The 19,830-nt window shown below is 38.9% G+C and overlaps 1 protein-coding gene across 3 annotated transcripts in view; it reads left to right on the plus strand.

The window, feature by feature from the left end:
- HELZ (helicase with zinc finger) overlaps positions 1 to 19,830 on the plus strand; it is a 149,428-nt gene that overhangs the window by 41,083 nt on the left and 88,515 nt on the right. For all 3 annotated transcript variants that reach the window (XM_040244371.1, XM_040244372.1, XM_040244373.1), the window contains 7 exons: positions 1,247 to 1,303; positions 6,666 to 6,717; positions 8,078 to 8,153; positions 10,139 to 10,337; positions 10,795 to 10,902; positions 11,932 to 12,229; positions 17,074 to 17,341. In XM_040244371.1, the coding sequence (XP_040100305.1) occupies positions 1,247 to 1,303; positions 6,666 to 6,717; positions 8,078 to 8,153; positions 10,139 to 10,337; positions 10,795 to 10,902; positions 11,932 to 12,229; positions 17,074 to 17,341 (1,058 nt within the window). The remainder of the gene's footprint in view (positions 1 to 1,246; positions 1,304 to 6,665; positions 6,718 to 8,077; positions 8,154 to 10,138; positions 10,338 to 10,794; positions 10,903 to 11,931; positions 12,230 to 17,073; positions 17,342 to 19,830) is intronic.

Here is a 19,830-nt window from a genome sequence, read left to right on the forward strand (position 1 = left end):
CATAAACTGTGGAAAACAAAGAGCAAAGTTGTGTTTTCACTGCAAATAAATATATATCTGGTGAAAAAGAAGGAAATCAGGAAAGTACTTTGTATATTGTTGAGTGTAATATAATGACCCATCTCGGAGGGTAATTTAGTTATTTTCTAAGGAATTATTGTGCAGTGAATTATTTAATTGGGTTAATAGTATCTTTTTATTTCCCCATCTTAATAAATGAATATAAAAGCTAAGGTATCTTATTAATATAGCAAAATTGTATGGTTCAGTTCAGTTCAGTTGCTCAGTTGTGTCTGACTCTTTGCAACGCCATGAATCAACAGCACGCCAGGCCTCCCTGTCCATCACCAACTCTTGGAGTTCACCCAAACTCATGTCCATCAAGTTGGTGATGCCATCCAGCCATCTCATCCTCTGTCGTCCCCTTCTCCTCCTGCCCCCAGTCCCTCCCAGCATCAAGATCTTTTCCAGTGAGTCAACTCTTCCCATGAGGTGGCCAAAGTACTGGAGTTTCAGCTTCAGCATCAGTCCTTCTGATGAACACCCAGGACTGATCTCCTTTAGAATGGACTGGTTGGATCTCCTTGCAGTCCAAGGGACTCTCAAGAGTCTTGTATGGATATTTAGTTCTAAATCGGTGATAAAGAATATTTCTCTTCTTTATTGTTTAGATAATTCTATCTTTAAGGATCTTTCCTATTTAAATTGAGCATATTACACTGTTTTACCTGTTGGATTTTTAAATTTAAAATTAAGAAGCAGTTTGCTTTCAAATCTCAAGTGAAATTTGAATTTCTCAAGAGCTAATGTTTTATGTTTTCCTTCAACAGCTTTAATGAACCATCTTTAGGTAGTGTGATCATTGTATGTGAATCTGAATCATAAGTAACCAAGTTCACCTATTCGGTTTAGGAAAAGGAGTTTTAAAAAGTTGAAGTTTAGTTTTCTTTTTACTTATCCTACTTTGAGTGATACTCATTGTGAATATGTTACTGAATTAATCTTAAATTCTTACAAGTTGAATACAGTGTCTTAGGGCATACTGTATATTTTGTTCTGTTCATCTTTTTAACTTCCCACACGGAAGGCTGGCTTTGTTATCACCTCTAATAGTAATGAGGAGAGGAGAGGAGCATAGCATTGGTTTTCTTTTTATGGGTAAACCTTAGAAATAGACAAAGAGTCAAGTTCAGAGTAAAAAACTAATATGCTGCTTGGTTTCCCCCTTTTTCATTTGCCCTTTCAGAATGGGATGGTAACAAAAGATTTGACAAGGCTAAAAACACTTCTCACAGAAACAGAGGTAAGACTATTTCAGCCAATCTCTTTGGGCAGAGTTTGACTTATTCTGAATGGCAAGTGTTCGGTATTAAGATGTGGATGGTCACTGGGCATCAGAGGCTTTAACAGTGGGTAGGGAAGCTGTTAGACGTTCTGTAGCCAAGCTTGCTCCCATCCTAGGAGCTTTGCTTCCTCTCAAGGTGCCTGTGCATCCCAGGCCTTCTGTTTTGTCCCTGATTCTTTTTAGCTGTCTCTGTCCAATAAATGGAAAGGTGACTGGGAAATTTCGGTTTTTAACTACATCTGGCTATTAGAAAATATTTTCTAAGTAACTAATAAAAGTCTGATGTTTTTTATGGAATGAGTTTAGGTGATGGAAATAATGTGTAACAGGGTAAATGGTGAACAAAAATATGCTCTGGTGATGAGTTGAAGGCCACGGACATCAGGGCGTGTAAAAGGCCCGTGGATTTGAAAGTCTCAAGCTCCTGTTCCTCATACAGTTATGTGAATGTATTTTTACTTAGCTGTCTCATTTTATTTTTTTGCCTTATTTTTAAAATAGCTGTTTTGGTCAGCTTTTATCATAAATGGAAATCCATGTAAACTGACTGACTGACTGGCTTATTTATTTAAAAACTGGCACCTACTATATGCTAGGTATTATGCTTGGTGCTGTGGGTTCAGCCCTGAACAAAATACTCATGGTCCTTGTCCTTGGGGAGGTTAGAGTCTTGGGGAGGACATAGACAATAAATTAATTAATTAAACACAGGTATAGGTGTAATTCACATTGAGGTTCATGGGATGAGCTTTCTGTGATGGAAAAATAACAGGAATGGTAGTGAGGGGATGAGACACTTAAGCTCAGTTGAGAATTAAGAAAGTGCTATGTCCTGGAGAGTGAGGTGAAGGGCGTTCCCGTCAGGCCGAGAGGATGAGAAGAGCACCCAGGTGTAAACCTTGACCTCCTGTAGGTTACATTCACACTTCAAATCTCATAATGCATTACAGTTCATAGCAACAAATAAGTATGCAGAGAAGACAGTCATCATGAGTTACATAAGCTGGATAAAGGTACTGTTTTGCTACAATTCAATAGGCTTTTAAAATATATTATTTTCTTAGTCTTGTTATGAATTAACTGAAAATCAATAAGTCTAACTTCAGAGCCATTTCCCTCTGGTATTTATGTAGTCTTTATAATTTCTAAGAAGTAAAAGAAGACAGTTATAAATGTTTTAGACTTTTAAAATGAAAACATAAAATAAGATAATTTTTTTCTCTCTTATTACCCTAATTGAATTAGCAGCTTTACATCTAATAATCATACACAAAGATATGTAAAGTTTTATTTTTGATATTTATAATCCTGTTCTGTATAAGGTTACAAATATAATTTGACTCTCATTTTGTTACCGTACTTTTGGAATAAGTGACTTAAGTTTTGTTTATAATTTCTGTGTAACCAGAGTAGTAGGATTTTTGGTTAGTGAAGTGGTACTAATAAAAAAAAAAATCCATCCAGAAAAAGCTAACAGACAGTGTTACTCTTATTTATAATTACACTTGATGTACTTAAAAATAGCAACAATTTGTTATTTAAAGATTGGGCTAAGCTGATATCGAACCTGTAAGTGCTAGTGGATTAGAATAAAGACATGAAACTAAAGACTGACTCATGAAAACAGAGAGATAATACGTATTCTTCAGAGAAATTTCAATACCAAATCAATATTTGATTATAAGATTATAAGAGTTCTAGCAGTGTGAAATGTGTCTGCTTTCCCTGAAGGTCTCAGTAAAGACCTTATTGATGCTGCCTTTCTGTCTTGGGGCCTGAGCATATAAAAAGGGTGTTTTAAAAATACAATGCGTTGGAACCTAAAAGCCACAGTGGCCGATTTTCTTACTCTTACCAGCTCTTCTGATGAGGGTGGGCAGTTCACCAGCACCCCTCCCATCCCCGCCCCCCTGCCCAAGCTGAGAACTGCAGTGTCAGCACAGACGTATCCTGCCACTGCTGATTGTTGTAGATGCAGACTCAAAAATACACCATGTTTCTTTCCCTTTTAGCAGTTACAAACGCTTTAAGCTTTATTTCATCACTAAAACATCTTTCCCCATTTTTTCTTGCATATTTGGTAAATTTATTTTGATAAATTTTTTTAGAGGAGATACTTTCAATTCATGCTTGAAGTGAATTTTTAGCTCTTATATTTATAAATTCTGTGTAATTGGAATCATATTTTAAGGGCTAGTGTGGGACTATACCATTTAGATCTTGCTTATAGAATTTTAAAGGATCATTTAATACATCTTTTTGGTGGGTATAGAGTCTTCATAATGTGCCGGGGTCCAGCCCTGGTGGATCCAGGGAATTCGAAGGGGAGACGGAGTAGGCGAGGAAAAACTTACTTATTTAGAAATATAAAATAAATTAGGAAGAAATACTATAGTAGGAAAATTTAGTGGAGAAAAGATGCTGAATAACTTGGTTTACGGGGAAAGCCAATAAAACTTCAGGACAAGAAGTTTGCACCGTCTGTCTCCATTAGGCCGCCGGTGCTCGTTTGAATAGCGGAGGTGCCCCGCCTGGGCTCCCTCTCTCACGGGACTTCAAAGCCGGGGCAAGTTAGTAGACGTGGCGAGCCTCCCCGCTCCAGATGGGAATTCAGCCAGAAAAGGAGAGGGAGGGAGAGGGAGAAAGAGAGAGAGACACGGGGGAAACCAGATTTCCAAGAAACTAGTTCGAGAGACTAGTCCGAGAAACTGGTCCATCCTTTATTGTTCAGAAGGCCTTTTATACTTTTGATTGTACATAGAGATCAATGGATAATACAAAATTATGCAGCGTCAGCAGCCCTGACTCTTATCGAGACCAGGCTTTCTCTCTGCATACCTAGTTGTATACATAAGTCTTAGGTGGTTTACATCATCATCTGGCCAGAAGGCCAATTAACATTTTATGGCCCTTTTCTGATAAGGGTAATAGTGTTGTTCTTCCCAAAGTCTGGTGCCACTCTCAGAAAGCACTAAATAAAGTTACATTCTTACATAGCAAGGACACAACAATTTATAACAATGAAAGAAGTACAGTGATTTATAACAAAGAGAAAAGTAATTAACTCAAAAGTCTAGTGTTGCTAACATCAAAACTACTATATTCCTATTTCTGCATCCCGATTACATTGATTAATATCCTCCCAGCTGCCTAAAAGATAAAGGATATGGAGGCCTGGCGGCAAACATTAACTCAACAAACTCTTCACCAAACTAATTCTTAACTCTAAAAGGCTCTATATCTTTAAGATGTTTAAGCTTTGTGCCTCTCGAGGTTGGGGGGCTGTAAGCAATTCACAAATTGTAAAAATCCGGGGAACCTGTCAGGCAAGTTAGAGAGCCATCAAAGGGGTTTGAGCTGAAACATTCCTTTCATATGCAGGAGACTGAAGCCCTGAGTTGACTTTTTTCCAGAGAATGTTAGAAGAGTGGAAAGCACAGTAATAAAGCAGGCAGACTCTGGTTTTTGGCGGGTAGATGGTCAGGAAAACCCAGGGGGAGCCCCGGAAGCCTGACTCGCCTTGCCCATCAGGCCTCTCCGCATGACCTTGTCATGGGTGGGGTCTCTCCTGCTGGCTCCCGGCAATAATGTGAATAATTACGTTCTGATTTATTTGCTAGCTTCTACATAGTCTTAAACTTGGTCCTTGTTTTATGAAAAAAATTGAGTTGTCTTCAAAAACTATTTAATAAGTAGTTTGAGAGTCAGAAAGCTTTTTCCTGGTTTAGTTCCAGCCCAACCTCAAAAGGTCCAATTTAATCAGTGACATGTAAATTAGGGTGATATTGCTTCAGGTATATCCAGTTAGCATTTACGACATTCTTTCTATGATAAAAAGCATTCCAAATTTCGTCTTGGGTACTGTTTCCTCCTTGTGATTCAGTTCAGCATTTACTGAGTGCTGTGCTGTTCACGGGTCTGTGGGTTTTGGAAAGCTCAGAGAGCCTTGGAAAACAATCTGTAGGGCCAACCCAAGCTGTGCATAGCTAATGTACCCACAGGGCTACCTGTGGTCAGTAAGTGCTATACCGGAAGAACAAGCAGGGAGAGGGGAGATGGAAACCAGGGAGGCTAGAGTGTGAGAACTGCGGTTAAAGGATGGAGGCAGCTGAGGGCAGACCCAAAAGTGACTTGCTACTAAGTTGGCAGTCGGTTGGCTTTGAGGCAGTTGAAACGAGTAGAATGAGGCGCTTACAGGGCAGTGGCAGTGGGGTCGAGTATGAGAGAGACACGAGGGACATTCTGGGCCTCGCTGGGCAAGATTTGGAGACTACTCAGAGCAGAACAGAAAAGGGAGGGTTCAAGATGCCTTTCAGGATTTCAGTCTGGCTCTTTTTGGGGAAGATGAATCCATTAACCTGAGACAAGAAGCACTGAAGCATGATGAGGTTTGAAATGGAAGTTGATGGATTTTATTTTAGACAAACTGCAGTTTGAAGTGCTTGGGTAGTTACCCAGCCAGCCAGCCAGCCAGCCAGCCACCCACCCACCCACCCATCTACCCATCCACCCATCCATCCATCCATCCATCCACCCATCCATCCATCCATCCATCCACCCATCCATCTACCCATCCATCCATCCATCCATCCATCCACCCATCCATCCATCCATCCACCCATCCATCTATCCATCCAGATTTACTGGGCATTCATTATGTGCCAGATCCTCTGAGGGTGTAGGCTGTTAACAGTGGGTCTGTATGTGGCTGACAGGGACCCAGCAGGTAAAATGCTATAGAGTCCGTTAAGTGAAAATGCTTTAGCTGGCACTCAGTTGAAGTTGGGGATGTGGAGCTTACTTAGAGTAAAGTAAAAGCCAAAGGGGCAGGTGGAGGACTTGTCTGCATTAGAGGAACTCAGAGTGAGTGGGTCCTCAGCCACGGCCTCTGCTGTGGGAGAACGGCTGATCCCAGGCAGTGAGCGGTGGTTATGCACTCGATGGAGGTGGGGTGGGGGTGGGAGTGATGCCACCCCAACTGGCCCTGCTCCAGATTTTAGAACAGAGAGCTATACACACAGCAGGGGAGGGTGCTGCTCCCTGGGGCTCAGGGCTGGGGACTGAGACTGCTTTTGCCCACAGGTAATTTTTATGTAGGGAGTTTTTATCAATTTCCTTAATGAGGGCCACACAATTCTTTTTCATATTTAAATGTGGAACCATAGAGCAAAGAGCAAAAAATACCACTTGTAATATTAATGTTTATTAAGTTTCTAAATATTCCATCTCAAGCTTTTTAAACTGTTGAAATTTTCCAAGTTTAATTCAAATCAGCTAGCTATTTCTTATATAAAAATTTCTTTCATTTGAAAAATTGCAGACAGCAACTAGTAACGTCCTCTCTGGATACCATGTGGAAGACTTAGAGGAGGGTAAGTACTAAGCTGTGCAACTTCTGTAGCTGTAATTAATTTGGGCATTGCTTCTTGTTTAATGGGAGGAAATTTCTGTGTTATAGTGCAGGTTAGTGGAAGCATAGAAAAGAGTATAAAAATTTCATTTAAGAAGTGTGGATGAAAGCAATTTTTTCCCTAGCCCCTATTCATAGAATAATAGAGGAATGGAGGTGGGCGGTAATTGCAGAAGTCATCTGTTTCATCTCTTTCCCACCATATATGTAGTTTTAAATTTAAACCTCATTCTTAACGATCTATGGAGGGAGATCTTTTCTCCTTTCTCACGCTCTATTACATGCTGTTGCAGTTATTACCTTTTGGAAATTGTCCTGCCAGTATTAAGGTCTGTGAGCTCTTCTCTTCCCAGAGGAAGGTGGAGAGAGACCAACACTCACAGAGTGTTTGCTCAGTGACATCTGCCGTTCATTGGCTTTCACAAAACAAGTACTGAGTTCTTAGAGCCCTTCTCCGTCTTTTTGATAGGTTTTGAAACTGATGTTTGTTAAGGTCCAGTAATTTCCAGTCACACATACAGTAAAGGGATGACTCATAGCTTTAAGCTCAGTCTAGCTCAGTGGATTTTGTCAGGAGGTGTGGGCTGGGCACAGTGACTTGGGAGGAGGCGGGAAACGGCCTCAAGGCCCTGGAGGCTTCGCTGCTGTTGAGCCTGGATGGCTCCAGCCTTTTTTCCTGGACGCTTTGTTTCCCTTGGATTATTTGGAACCTTTTATCTGAATGCATCAAAATTCACTGTATTCAGAAGTAAACACATCTTATTTTTAGCTCCTATCTCAGAATTCACCTTTATGAACTTTAATTGTTAAAAAAGGATTACTTTATGCAACGACATGTGTCAGACACCTCCTAAGGAACATGGATGGTAATGTGGAACTTATTCCATATACAGGGCTGGAATTTGTTTTACAAAATTTCCTCTTCCCAGGAGACCATAATTTTCTGATTCTGGAAGTAGTTCCTAATAGAGATGTAACTCATACCTAAGACGTGGCAAGCAGGCCAACACATCGCCCTTTAGGTGCCAGGGGAGAGACTGCCCTTGGAGTATGTCCACCAGTTGCTGGGATAGAGTAAGGGTCGTTGACTTGCTATAGCGGTTGTGCAACTGCTCCTTCAGTGATTTCTAAGGTTCGTGTGGCTAACTGATTTAATCCGTTTGATTGGTGAGTTACTGTTTTTGGTAGAGACAAGCATGTCATGTTCATTTCACATCCTCTGAGATGATGTGTTTGGAGCATTAATAGTATTTCTTACACATTAAATATCAGAATTATCAGCAAGCCTCAAATGATAAGACTATATCCTGATTACTCTCTAGGATCTTGTAATGGTTGGCATTTCCGCCCACCACCTAGGGGAATCACAAGCAGCGAGGAATATACTTTGTGTAAAAGGTAACGTGAATTTTTTTTTTAAACCAATGACATATCTTTATTCAAAGGATAGTTAATTTTCCTTCACTTTTTGAAAATAATTCAAATTTAAAGAAGATAAAGGAAGTGAAGGAAGAAGTATAATGATTGAGTAAAATGGTTTATTTTCAGTTTGAAACAGAAGCCATAATGGTCATTATCATTAAATTAAAAAAATCAAAACCATATTGATGATCCTTCTTTTACTTATAAAGAACAATGATCTAAATGGAAATTGTTAAGACTTTTGTCATACCAGTTGGAATAATATGATGTAATTACTGGTCTCTTGTTTATGTGAAATTTACCTAACCTAAATTATGATTTAAACTGAAGTTACCTTATATAAACTGAAATAGAGCATAAAATAGATACATGTTGAATTATTTTGATAACTTTTCTAAGAAAAAAGAAAATCTATTACCTTCACATAATCTTATATAGAATTTATGAGTAGTTTATATTTGAAGGGCTAACCTTTCAAAATTTAGTGATTATATGTTAAGGTAGAAAGAATTATTAAAGTCACATCAGAAGGTTCTTTTTATAAGAACTAGTAGTACCTAGTGGTTTTTTAGATACAAGTTGTAATTACTCCAGATTGCTTTTGATAATGAAGGAAATTTGATATGAAGTTTTGATTTTACAGTAAAAAATAAAGAAACTGAGAGGTAAATTTGAAGATTCTGGTGGTGGAGAGGTAGGACGCAATCTGATGCAAAGGACATATAAGAAATTTTGTAGTCCAGATAGAGTATCAAGCCTTCCATTTTTAGGGAAATAATTTAAAGCAATAGGAAAACAAATATTTGGCTCATTAAGATATACTAAAGAGAAAAAAAAAGCATGATTGTAAATGTCTTACATGACACATATGAGAACTTAATAGCATAGTTTAAGTTCAAATACTTTGTATATCATCAAAAAAAAGCTTTAAACACACTTATCTTTTCAAGTAGGATGAGCCACTTGATGGTTCATTTTGTATTTCTTATTGTCCATATTTTCCCAATTGAAAAATTATCCAAAACATAGCATCCTTTTTAACACATTTGCTATTTAAACTTGATTTTCATTTTTTTCTCTCAGAAGATCTTTCATTAATTTTGTAATGTTTCAGTTGTTTAAAAACTGGCTGGATCTCTTATTTCATAGAGTATTTAAGACTTAAAGTTACTGATAAGTCTTGAATTTTTATCTGTTTTGACCATCGAATTGTCAGTTGAATTTTCTGAGTCATAAATGTTGAGATATCATTAACTATGTATCCTTTAAAATGAACATTTGTGAATTTACCCATTGAAGAACTTAATCTATGGAAATAATTAAGATTTTTATATAAAACTTTTCTTCTTAATTTATTTAAAACTTAAAGCAAATTACTGTAGTCTAGTATTTTCAATGAAACATAGGTAATAGCAGCATAGAGAGGAGTGAAGGGCTTACATTTGAAGGTGAAACTTAGAAGCTTCGAAATGTTAATTCAGTGACAGAGTATATTTTTTTTTCAGAACAGACTTCCTAGGATGTGGAAAATTTTCCGTAGATCCTTTTAGTTTGGGAAGCAGGGCATACCTGTGCTTGACAAACTAGTCCACTTGATGTCATTGTTGCTTTAGAGAAACTGCTCTAGGAGGAATTGTCTAAGAGAGTTGTTTTATCACGAAGGAAACTACCTTTTCAACGCCCCTTTTTGTGGGTGGGGATGGTTCTGAATATGTTCTGCTTTGTCACCCCTTATTCCAGAGAAAGAGGTCAGTGCATGTTGCCGGGGGGAGAGGGGTTGCTGCTTTATTAACTGTTGTGAATGTTCTCTAACCTCTTCTTCCTCCTCTGTGATAAACAAACCCTTTCAGGAGATGAAGTTTTGTTTTTGTTATTGAAGAGACGGAGGGCAAATGCTGGAAGTTTATCTTTTAAATGGTCCAACAAAGTATATGATAAACAGTCTTTCCTATTCTACTTAGATTTTTAGAGCGAGGAATCTGTAGGTATGGCGCGCAGTGTACTTCAGCACATTCCCAGGAAGAGCTAGCAGAATGGCAGAAAAGATATGCTTCACGGTTGATAAAATTGAAACAGCAAAATGAGAATAAACAGCTCTCAGGCAGTTACATGGAAACCTTGATAGAAAAGTGGATGAATTCATTATCTCCTGAGAAAGTGGTGAGGAAAATAAACCATTTTTTTTGTTTGTTTGTTTTAAACAGTTTCCTTGTTTGAATTTTGACTTTATTTCATGCTGTGTTCTGGTTTATATCCCTGTCCTCTATGAAACACTCGATTCTTGATAAAGTGTTTTGGTAGCAAAAGTAGACCCATTTACTAAAATAAAGAGCGGAGCTAAGCCGTGTGTCTGGAGACTTGCAGGAACTGCACTAACTGGTCTTCATTCAGGGAGTTTTTACTGCCGTTTTGTTGCTGCTGTTGTTAGTTTTCTTATGTCTCTTAGTTTAGCTCTATTGTGTTTTGTGCTTATAAAGATAACTGAGAGTTAATGTGTACAGTATCTTGCTTTGTAAACAATTCCATCAGCATCTTTACCGTTGACATTTATTTACCATGCCAAAGCGTCTGTGTTCTTAGGAATGAGAGCATAACGGGACCTGCTCTCTGTTTTCAGCTCAGTGAGTGTGTGGAAGGAGTGAAGGTGGAGCATGACCCCGGTCTGTCCGTCACTGTCAACACCAAAAAGTCCCACCAGACCTGGACCTTCGCTCTCACCTGTAAGGTATGAGTTTTGTGATAATTAAACAATGTGAATTGCTTTCCATTTTCTTAGAGTTTTATTGGACCTTTAAATCTGTATATTGAAAGAGCATTGAAAATTATGTAGGTTCTCTGTTATAATAAAGTGTATTTCTGTATTTTGGTCATCAAGGTTATATATATATATAGAGAGAGAGATTTGGGGGATAAAATCTTTGTAAGTACTGAGATACTTGCTTAATTATTTATTTATTTGGTGAAGATATATTTGACATATTTGACATGTTGTCTTCCAAACTTGAAATGTAGAATGGGGTTCATGGCTTATAGTTAACTATTTAAAAGTTGAACTCTTTAATCTGGCAGTTCTAAACTGTTGAAACAGCTTGTTTTTATTTTTGATTTTGTGAAATCACAAATTCTGTGATAACGGATTTTTCATTTGAGGCATTTTCTGCAGTGCTTCCTATCTTGAATTATAATGTTTAAAGTTTAAGAATGAAGCAAAGTAAACAATTTCTGTTAATGTGTGCAGTGGAAAAGGTTTGTGTACTTTTTGTAATGTTTCCTCCACTGTACCATCTGCTTCTTGGGATGAAAAATCTGGGAACATCTGGCTTCAGCCATGAACCCAATCGAGTGCTTTCAGAAGTGACTACTCTCCTGTGAAGATTTTTTACTTGGGGCCGAGGGATGGAAAATTGGAGGTGATGGTGGTAGAGGGTGAAAGTGTTTGCCACAGTGAAAGGTGAATGTATCACAGAAAGCAGGGAGGCTAGAAATGTAGTGTGAATATATCGTTTTTGGAAATGGCAACCTTATTGAGATATAATTGACATCATAAATATATCATTTTAACAAATGATTTTTTTTAACCATTTTGATTTTTTTTCCTTAAATGGCTTATGAGTACAATTTGTATTTTTAATATAGTATCTTAGAAGCATGGGAAAGTAAAAGTCCCTTATAGAAATATTTTCACTGAAGAGCCCAATTACAACTGGATTGTTCAACCCCTTGTACTCAACGAATTATTTTAACTTCCTTGTAGCCTGCAAGAATGCTGTGTCGTGTAGCGTTGCTTTATGACGCTCATCGTCCTCATTTTAGTATCATTGCAATATCTGCCGGAGATAGTACTACCCAGGTATCACAAGAAGTCCCAGAAAACTGTCAAGAATGGATAGGAGGGAAGATGGCCCCAAATGGATTAGATCATTACGTGTATAAAGTCGGGATAGCGTTTAACACAGAAATATTTGGAACTTTTCGCCAAACCATAGTTTTCGACTTTGGATTGGAACCAGTACTCATGCAAAGAGTAATGATTGATGCAGCTTCTACAGAAGGTAATATTTAGACTTTTTCCCCCTGATACTATGTATTAAAAGGCACTATAACATCATTAAAAGATATGTATTGGCCCCTAAATATTCCATGGATAGGGAGGGAATAGGAGGGGAAAAAGATCCCAAGTGCTTTGACTCATTTACTGTGTGATGGAATTAGAATGTTTGCGTTATACCCTGGTCACTTTATACAGTCATCAGGCAAAGCTTGCTTTGAGGTTCCCCAGACTGGTATGAGTAGGTGATCAGGTCTCTTTTTCGTTTGCCAACTTCATTGGTTGAGTTTATTCAGCACGGTAAAACCTTTCAGTATTAATTTGGGTAGAATATAATTTTACTAGTAATTGTGAATACACCTACAGTGTCTATTTCCACGTTCTACCGACAGTCCAGTTAACTTTGTTCGTATTAGTACATCACCTCTGAATGAAAAGTCTTAAATACTAGCTTTCACAAGTTGATTTCACTAGTATAAAGGAGACCAAGGCGCCTTTACTAGGATCTGCTTCGTACTCTTGGGAAGAGGTCCTGGTTTCAACATGTAGGCACCCGTGGAGATGCTGAATTACTGTGTAAACTGTCTATTACTGCCTCAACTTACACTTTATGCCAGGACCCAGCTGGTGAGGGAAGGGCGTGGTGGTCTGCGTTTCTTTGGCTCTTGGTTGGATTTGGTGGTGGTTTAGTCACGAAGTCGTGTCCGACTCTTTGAGATCCTGTGGACTGTAGCCCCCCAGGCTCCTCTGTCTGGGGGATTTCCCAGGCGTGAATACTGGAGTGGGTGGCCATTTCCTTCTCCAGGAGATCTTCCTGACTCAGGGACTGAACCCACATCTGCGTTGCAGGTGGATTCTTTACTGCTGAGTCACCAGGGAAGCCCCATATGAATTAAAAAAATTTGCGGGGGGTGGGGGGTTAAAGATGTGCTTCTCACAAATTTGTGGAAAAGGACATTTACAGAAAAAGAAAGTTAGTGACTTTGCTTAGAACACAAACTGTTTTATACACTTTATACCTCAACTTTGAGTAATGGAAGATTTTTGCTTGACAAAATTGATTTGGAATTCTGCTTTGAATATCTGGAAGCTGTATGTTGAAAATTAATTCTTACATTTAAATTTGAAAACTTGATATTATTCATTACTTTCGGGCTAACAATATATGTTAACATTAGCATTAAAAGTTAGTACGTCTTAAAACTTATCTCCAGCTGTCAAAGTTGTCGGTAAATTAAGGACATGTTTATATATACACACACACACACACACATAATTATACATATATAAATATATAATAGAAAATTATAGGAAATTTAATAGAAAATAGATTTTTAAATTTTAAATTATTAAAAATAATTAAAAATAGATTTTAAATTTTAAAATTATAAGAAAATTAATAGAAAATAGACTTTAAAATAGTTTGTCAATGAATACTAAATATAACTGAGTAGAAGCGTGTAAAAAGTGTGAGGTACTCCTGTGTTGTTACTCTGCTCTCAACTTTTCATTAGCCTCATTAAGAGAACAGACAACACGGATAAGCTAAGAGATGTTCACCTTGCCTCTGTATAGCTGTCTTAGTGAAAGGAATGATGTTGAAAAGGAGCTGAAATCCTAGTGTGGGTTTCCTTTGGGATTTTGTTTTATTAAAGCCACAGACCCAAATGTTTTCTAAGGAAGAATGTTATGTCCAGTTTTGGAATTAGGAATCGTTTTATCTCATTCTCTTTAAGAACTAGATAATAACCCTGTTTTTAATAAATTCCACGTTTAACATGCATTTATGGCATACCTCTTCACCCCTTGTGCTGAGTGCAAAGAACACTGGGGTTTTTCCTCCTTACTTCTTATCTTACCCACTGTCCAAGTTTTGTTAATTTTGATAATTTTGCAAGTCTACTGTACTACGTACTTCAAGAGAAAACAGACCAACCCTTTGGGTACTTTATTAGAATAGTAACTATACGGCTGAAATGAGAGCATTTGCTGTTCACAGTAATCAGAGGGGTGAGGGAAGTTGGCTAGCAAGTCTTGTGTCCTGCTGGTTGACTCTAGCCTTGAATTCTATTTTTGATTGTAGCAGTTCTTCCCTTATGTTATCTTCAGGAAATTAGGTATGTTCTAACTATCTTTAAGGTTTTCTTATGAATTTCTCTTAAAATACTTATGTAGCTTCTACCCATCATATCTCAGGGTAACAAGTTCCATAGGTTTATAATTTGTCAGGATTTCAGTTATTATTATAGAAGTTGGTTAATAAGGCAGCATTAAACTCTTCCTAAGTGATTTTATAAATATTGATTCTAACCTGTTCACATTTCATCTTCCCAGAATTTCTTTTTTTTTTTTTTTTTTTAGCCTGATCTAGATTGAAGAAAAGTACTTAATTATCGAGAATGAACTGGTTCGGGCCGCCCTGGGTGGTGCACACATCTGGGTTAGACGTGGGCAGGTGTGCGTGTGTGTGCACGTGGGATGAAACGAGCCCCAAGAGTGGTTGTGTCCAGCATCCCCGGGGGAGCCTCAGCTTCCTCCTCTGTTTGAAGAGGAGCTTTTAGGACCTAATGACCTTTAAAGGTTGTTAAATGGAAATTAAACAAGTTTAATTTAAAGAAGCTTTTTACTGCTGAGAGGACTGGAGGCAGAATTTTGTGTCAAGACCAACATGACTAGGGAAACAGAAGTGGTTCTTGCAGGAGATTCCTTGGTAGTCGCTGGCCCGGCTCACGCTGGACACCTGAGCTAATGGCCGAGATCCATAGTCTGTAGACTTCATCTGATGCCGGCACGCAAGGATTTTCTCAAGATTGTTCTTTCTGCTCCCCTAGCTCTCCTCTCTTCTGTATTGTATTTACAGTTAGTAAAAAGAGGGAATAAAAGTTAACATTGTTTTGGATATGTTTTGAAATTCTTGTGCTTCCTGCTGAAGATACTCATTTTAAAAATTTCATAAAATCATGGCACTAAGTAGATAAAATGAGAAAAACAAATACTATTGCTCATGGCACTTTTACCAAAATGCCTGAATACTTTTAGCCCAGGGTGGAATGATTTTCTGTATAATTTGCTTTATATATTAAATAGGTAATACAAAAAGTTTTTTTTAGAGGAAAGTTGTACCATTTTAGTTTTGTTTTTATTCCAGTTACTTAAATGGGAAGAGTAACTAGTGACTTTTTAAAGAATGGGAATATAATATTGATGTAGGCATAGTGTGAATCCATTCCTTATTTAAAATAAATTTAAGAAGTATAATTTCCCTATGCCCAAAGAATACACATCCTTTTATTATATATTAAATTGTTCAGTACTAAGCAGAGTTTAGTTTTTCTTTTTTTTTTAAGGGCTGGTTATTTGGGTTGTCACTGTACCATTTGTATTTCTACTTTTGAATTAAGAAAGAAAAGTAAGTACGTTCTTGCTATTTTGTTAATAGTATCTGATCTTTAGTGACATGGTATAGTCTTGTTTTAGGAATGTTGGCATTTGTATAATTTAAATATCTTTTATAGCTGTGCTCTAATGAATGAGTAGGAAAGGCCCAATATTAGTGTGATTTAGGATGAAAATGCTTATTTTTATGAAACTTTTGCTTTTGAGGCTATCGCAAAAACTGACCATCACTGTCTCTTCCAGAGTTTTTAAAATGCAAAATTTCGATGAGAAAACCATCTTTGTATCTTGATGGTTACAGTAGTGTTGATATAGTTGTTTGGTGAGTAAGAAAACTTGGTTCCTTTTCAAGGAACAAAGACTAGAAATTAGGACTTTTCCATTTCAATCTTTAAAGATAACTAGGATGAACTATTTTCTAATATTGAGAAATTTCTCTTGGAGGATGATTATTCTTACATGTTTATAATTTATATATAGCATTTTAATATAGTAAAAGCTCTCACTAAGCAAGACAAGACAATTATACAATCTGCTGTCATTTCTTAGATAGCACAGGTTAACTTTGTACTTTGGAGACTAACCTCTGTTTAAACTTGTTATTATTTCTTCCTGAAATTTTAGTAAGTTGCAAGACCATCTTTTCGAGTATATTATATAAAACCTGGTCAGGTTTCACCCTGAAGGTGTCTGTGTTCCACCCAGCAGAAGGCTGAGACGCGCACACGCAGGGAGCCTCTCAGGCTCCAAGTTCACGTTGCGACGTGTTTGCCCTGTGCCGCATTCTCCCTAGAGCTGGCAGCCTCGAACAGCCGTTCATTTTGACATTGTGCCCTACTCGCCATGCAGTTTAACTGAGGCTAAACTGGATTTATCTGAGATGGCATTTGAATAGTACATTGTACCATGCTTTAGTGTGCAGTTTAATGTGGGAAAAAGACACGGAAGGCTTCCGTTTGTTGTCGGTTGATTTTCAGAGTTTCGCTGTGCTTTACCACACAAGATCCAACCTCTCACAGTTTTCTGATCTTTTTCTCTAATGGGGCAGGTATTGCTGGCAGGAGGAGAAAAGTCATTATCACCTAATAAAGATTTGTCTTATGAAAGATTTACCGTACTTTCTTTTTGCAGATCAAATTTCTGACTGAAGAGTTAAATTCTAAATTCTGCTCTGTATTTTTAAAATGTTAATAACTATTTCTGGTGTGTCCTAGCCTGAGGTAGAGAAGAATATTTTTTACATGTATTCCTATTTATGTTGTTTTGTTAATCTAGACCAAAAAAAAGATTTCTGATGTGGGGAAAATACTCTGTCAAATGGGGTTTTGTACTGTTTCATTTTTTAGAACTTTAGCTCTAGCATACAAAATTCTAGTACCAAAATGCATAATGTATCACTTGAGAATTGTAATGTTGTGTTCCTTTATGAATGTGTCTTTTGTTTCCATTCAGATCTTGAGTACCTGATGCATGCAAAGCAACAGCTAGTAACTGCAGCTAAACGCTGGGACTCTTCTTCTAAGACTATTGTAGATTTTGAACCTAACGAAACTACTGATTTGGAGAAGAGCCTTCTTATCAGATACCAAATTCCTCTCTCTGCTGACCAGCTGTTTACCCAGTCCGTTTTAGACAAATCATTGACCAAGACCAACTATCAGTCACGGTTGCATGACCTTCTTTATATTGAGGAGATAGCCCAGTATAAGGAAGTCAGCAAGTAAGTTACTTTAGAAACACTTCTCTTTCTTTCTTTTCAAAAATCTCCCCTTTGGATGGTATTGTTCATATTTAAACTAAGGAGGGGTGCCTTAGTGAAGTCAGGTAGTGAACTGGCTGTTACTCAGTAGCTGTTCTTCAGCACTGGTGCGTGAGCCTCTCCAGGCAAGCACTGAGCTCGCCGTCCAGGCAAGCACTGAGCTCGCCGTCCAGGCATGCCCTGAGCTCGCCGTGGCGTCTCGTGTTCAGTGCCGCTTTCCGCTCCACGTGACTCTGCGTGTTCTGGGAGTATGAGTGCACGCATGGTCCTTGCTCTTCGGGAGCTTCCTCTCAGTGGTGGAGCAAGCACTCAAAGATTATGTTTTGAAAAATGTAAAAAAGCTGAAAGAGACCACATATTGTGAAAAGTAATCATGAGAGTCGTATTGAGGGAACTCACACTGGTCTCTTACACTTTAATTACAAGGGTTGGACTGTAGGAGCACCTCAGAGACGGTGCAGCTGCAGTCCAGGCCTCCGCGGGAAAGGGCAGATCGCAGTAGCGCAAGTCACGGGAGTTCGTTGGTTTCCCAGGGCACATAAGAGTTAAGTGTGGTGAGCCTACACTGTTCTGTAGGCTGTTAAGTGAAATAGCATTATGTCTGAAAAAATATACGTATCCTAAGTAAAAACCCTTTATCGCTAAAAGCTGCTGACCGTCATCTGGCAGGTCGTCGTCTTTTTGCTGCTGGGGCACCTTGCGTCAAGTGTTGATGGCTGCTGGCTGATGAGGGTGGTGGTTGCTGAACGCTGGGGCGGCTGTGGCAGTTGCTGAAGGTCAGGGCGGCTGTGGCAGTTCCTTAATAGGCAGCAGTGAAGTGTGTTGCATCAATCAGCTCTTCCTTTCATGAGCCATTTCTCTGGAGCCTGCAGTGCTTCTTGACAGCGTTTTATCCACAGTTAGAACTTTAAAAATTGGAGTTAGTCCTCTCAAACCCTGCCACTGCTTTATCAACTGAGTTTATCTCACGTTCTAAATCCTCTGTTGTCATTTTAACAGTCTCCACAGCCTCTTCACCAGGTGTAGATTCCATCTTAAACCACTTTCTTTGCTCGTCCGTAAAAAGCCACTCCCAGCTATTAAAGTCCTGTCACAGTTGCAGCCGTTCAGTCACGTCTTCAAGCCCCACTTCTGCTTTCCTTGCTGTCGCTGCCACAGCTGCCGCTCCTTCCTCCGCTGAAGTCTTGAACCCCTCCGAGTCACCATTCCAACAAGACTGTGATCAATTTTGATATGTTGACCTCTTCCCATGAATCATGAATGTTCTTAATGGCATCCAGGATGGTGAATCCTTGACAGAAGGTTTCCAGTTTATTTTGCTGAGATCTGTCCGAGGAATCACTGTCTATGGTAGCCTTAACCTCCCAAAATGCATTTCTTAAATAATGAGACTTGGAAGCCGAAAGTACTCCGTGATCCACGAGCTTCAGAGCGGATCTGTGTTGGCAGAGCGGATCAGCATTAGTCGTGTTGCTCATCTCCATCAGACCTCTTGGGTGACCAGGTGCATTGTCAGCGAGCAGTAGTATTTTGAAAGGAATCCTGTTTGCTGAGCAGATCTCAACAGTGGGCTTAAAATAGGTAGTAAACTATTATAAGCAGATGTGCCGTCATTCAGGCTCTGCTGTCCCATTTATAGAGCATGGATGGAGCAGATTTAGCATAATTCTTAAGGCCTTAGGGTTTTGGGGATGATAAGTGAACACTGGCTTCAGCTTAAAGCCATCAAATGCTTTAGCCCATAATGAGCTTCAGCCTGTTCTTTGAAGCCAGGCATTGACTTCTCTCTGACTCTAAAGTCCCAGGTAGAGTCGTCTTCTGATAGAAGGCTGTTTCGTCTACACTGAGAGTCTGCTGGTTAGCGCAGCCACCTTCATGAATTATCTGAGCTCCATCTTCTGGGTGCTCCATCTTCTGGGTGACTTGTTACAGCCTTCATATCAGCGTTTGCTGCTTCACCTTGTACTTTTACGTTATTGAGACGGTTTCTTTCTTAAATCTCATGAACCAAAGTCTGCTAGCTTCCAGTTTTTCTTCTGTGGCTTCCTCCCTCTCTCAATTCAGTTCAGTTCATTTACTCAGTCGTGCCCAACTCTTTGCGACCCCACGGACTGCAGCACGCCAGGCCTCCCTGTCCATCACCAACTCCTGGAGTTTACTCAAACTCATGTCCGTTGAGTCGGTGATGCCATCCAACCATCTCATCCTCTGTCATCCCCTTCTCTTCCTGCCTGCAATCTTTCCCAGCATCAGGGTCTTTTCAAATGAGTCAGTTCTTCACATCAGGTGGCCAAAGTATTGGAGTTTCAGCTTCAGCATCAGTCCTTCCAATGAATATTCAGGACTCATTTCCTTTAGGACGGACTGGCTGGATCTCCTTGCTGTCCATGGGACTCCCTCTCTCAGCCTGTATAGAATTGTCAGGGCTTATTCTGGATGAGGCTTTGGTT

This window comes from Oryx dammah, unplaced genomic scaffold, assembly GCF_014754425.2.
Source record: "Oryx dammah isolate SB20612 unplaced genomic scaffold, SCBI_Odam_1.1 HiC_scaffold_8, whole genome shotgun sequence".
Classification (NCBI taxonomy): Eukaryota; Metazoa; Chordata; class Mammalia; order Artiodactyla; family Bovidae; genus Oryx; species Oryx dammah.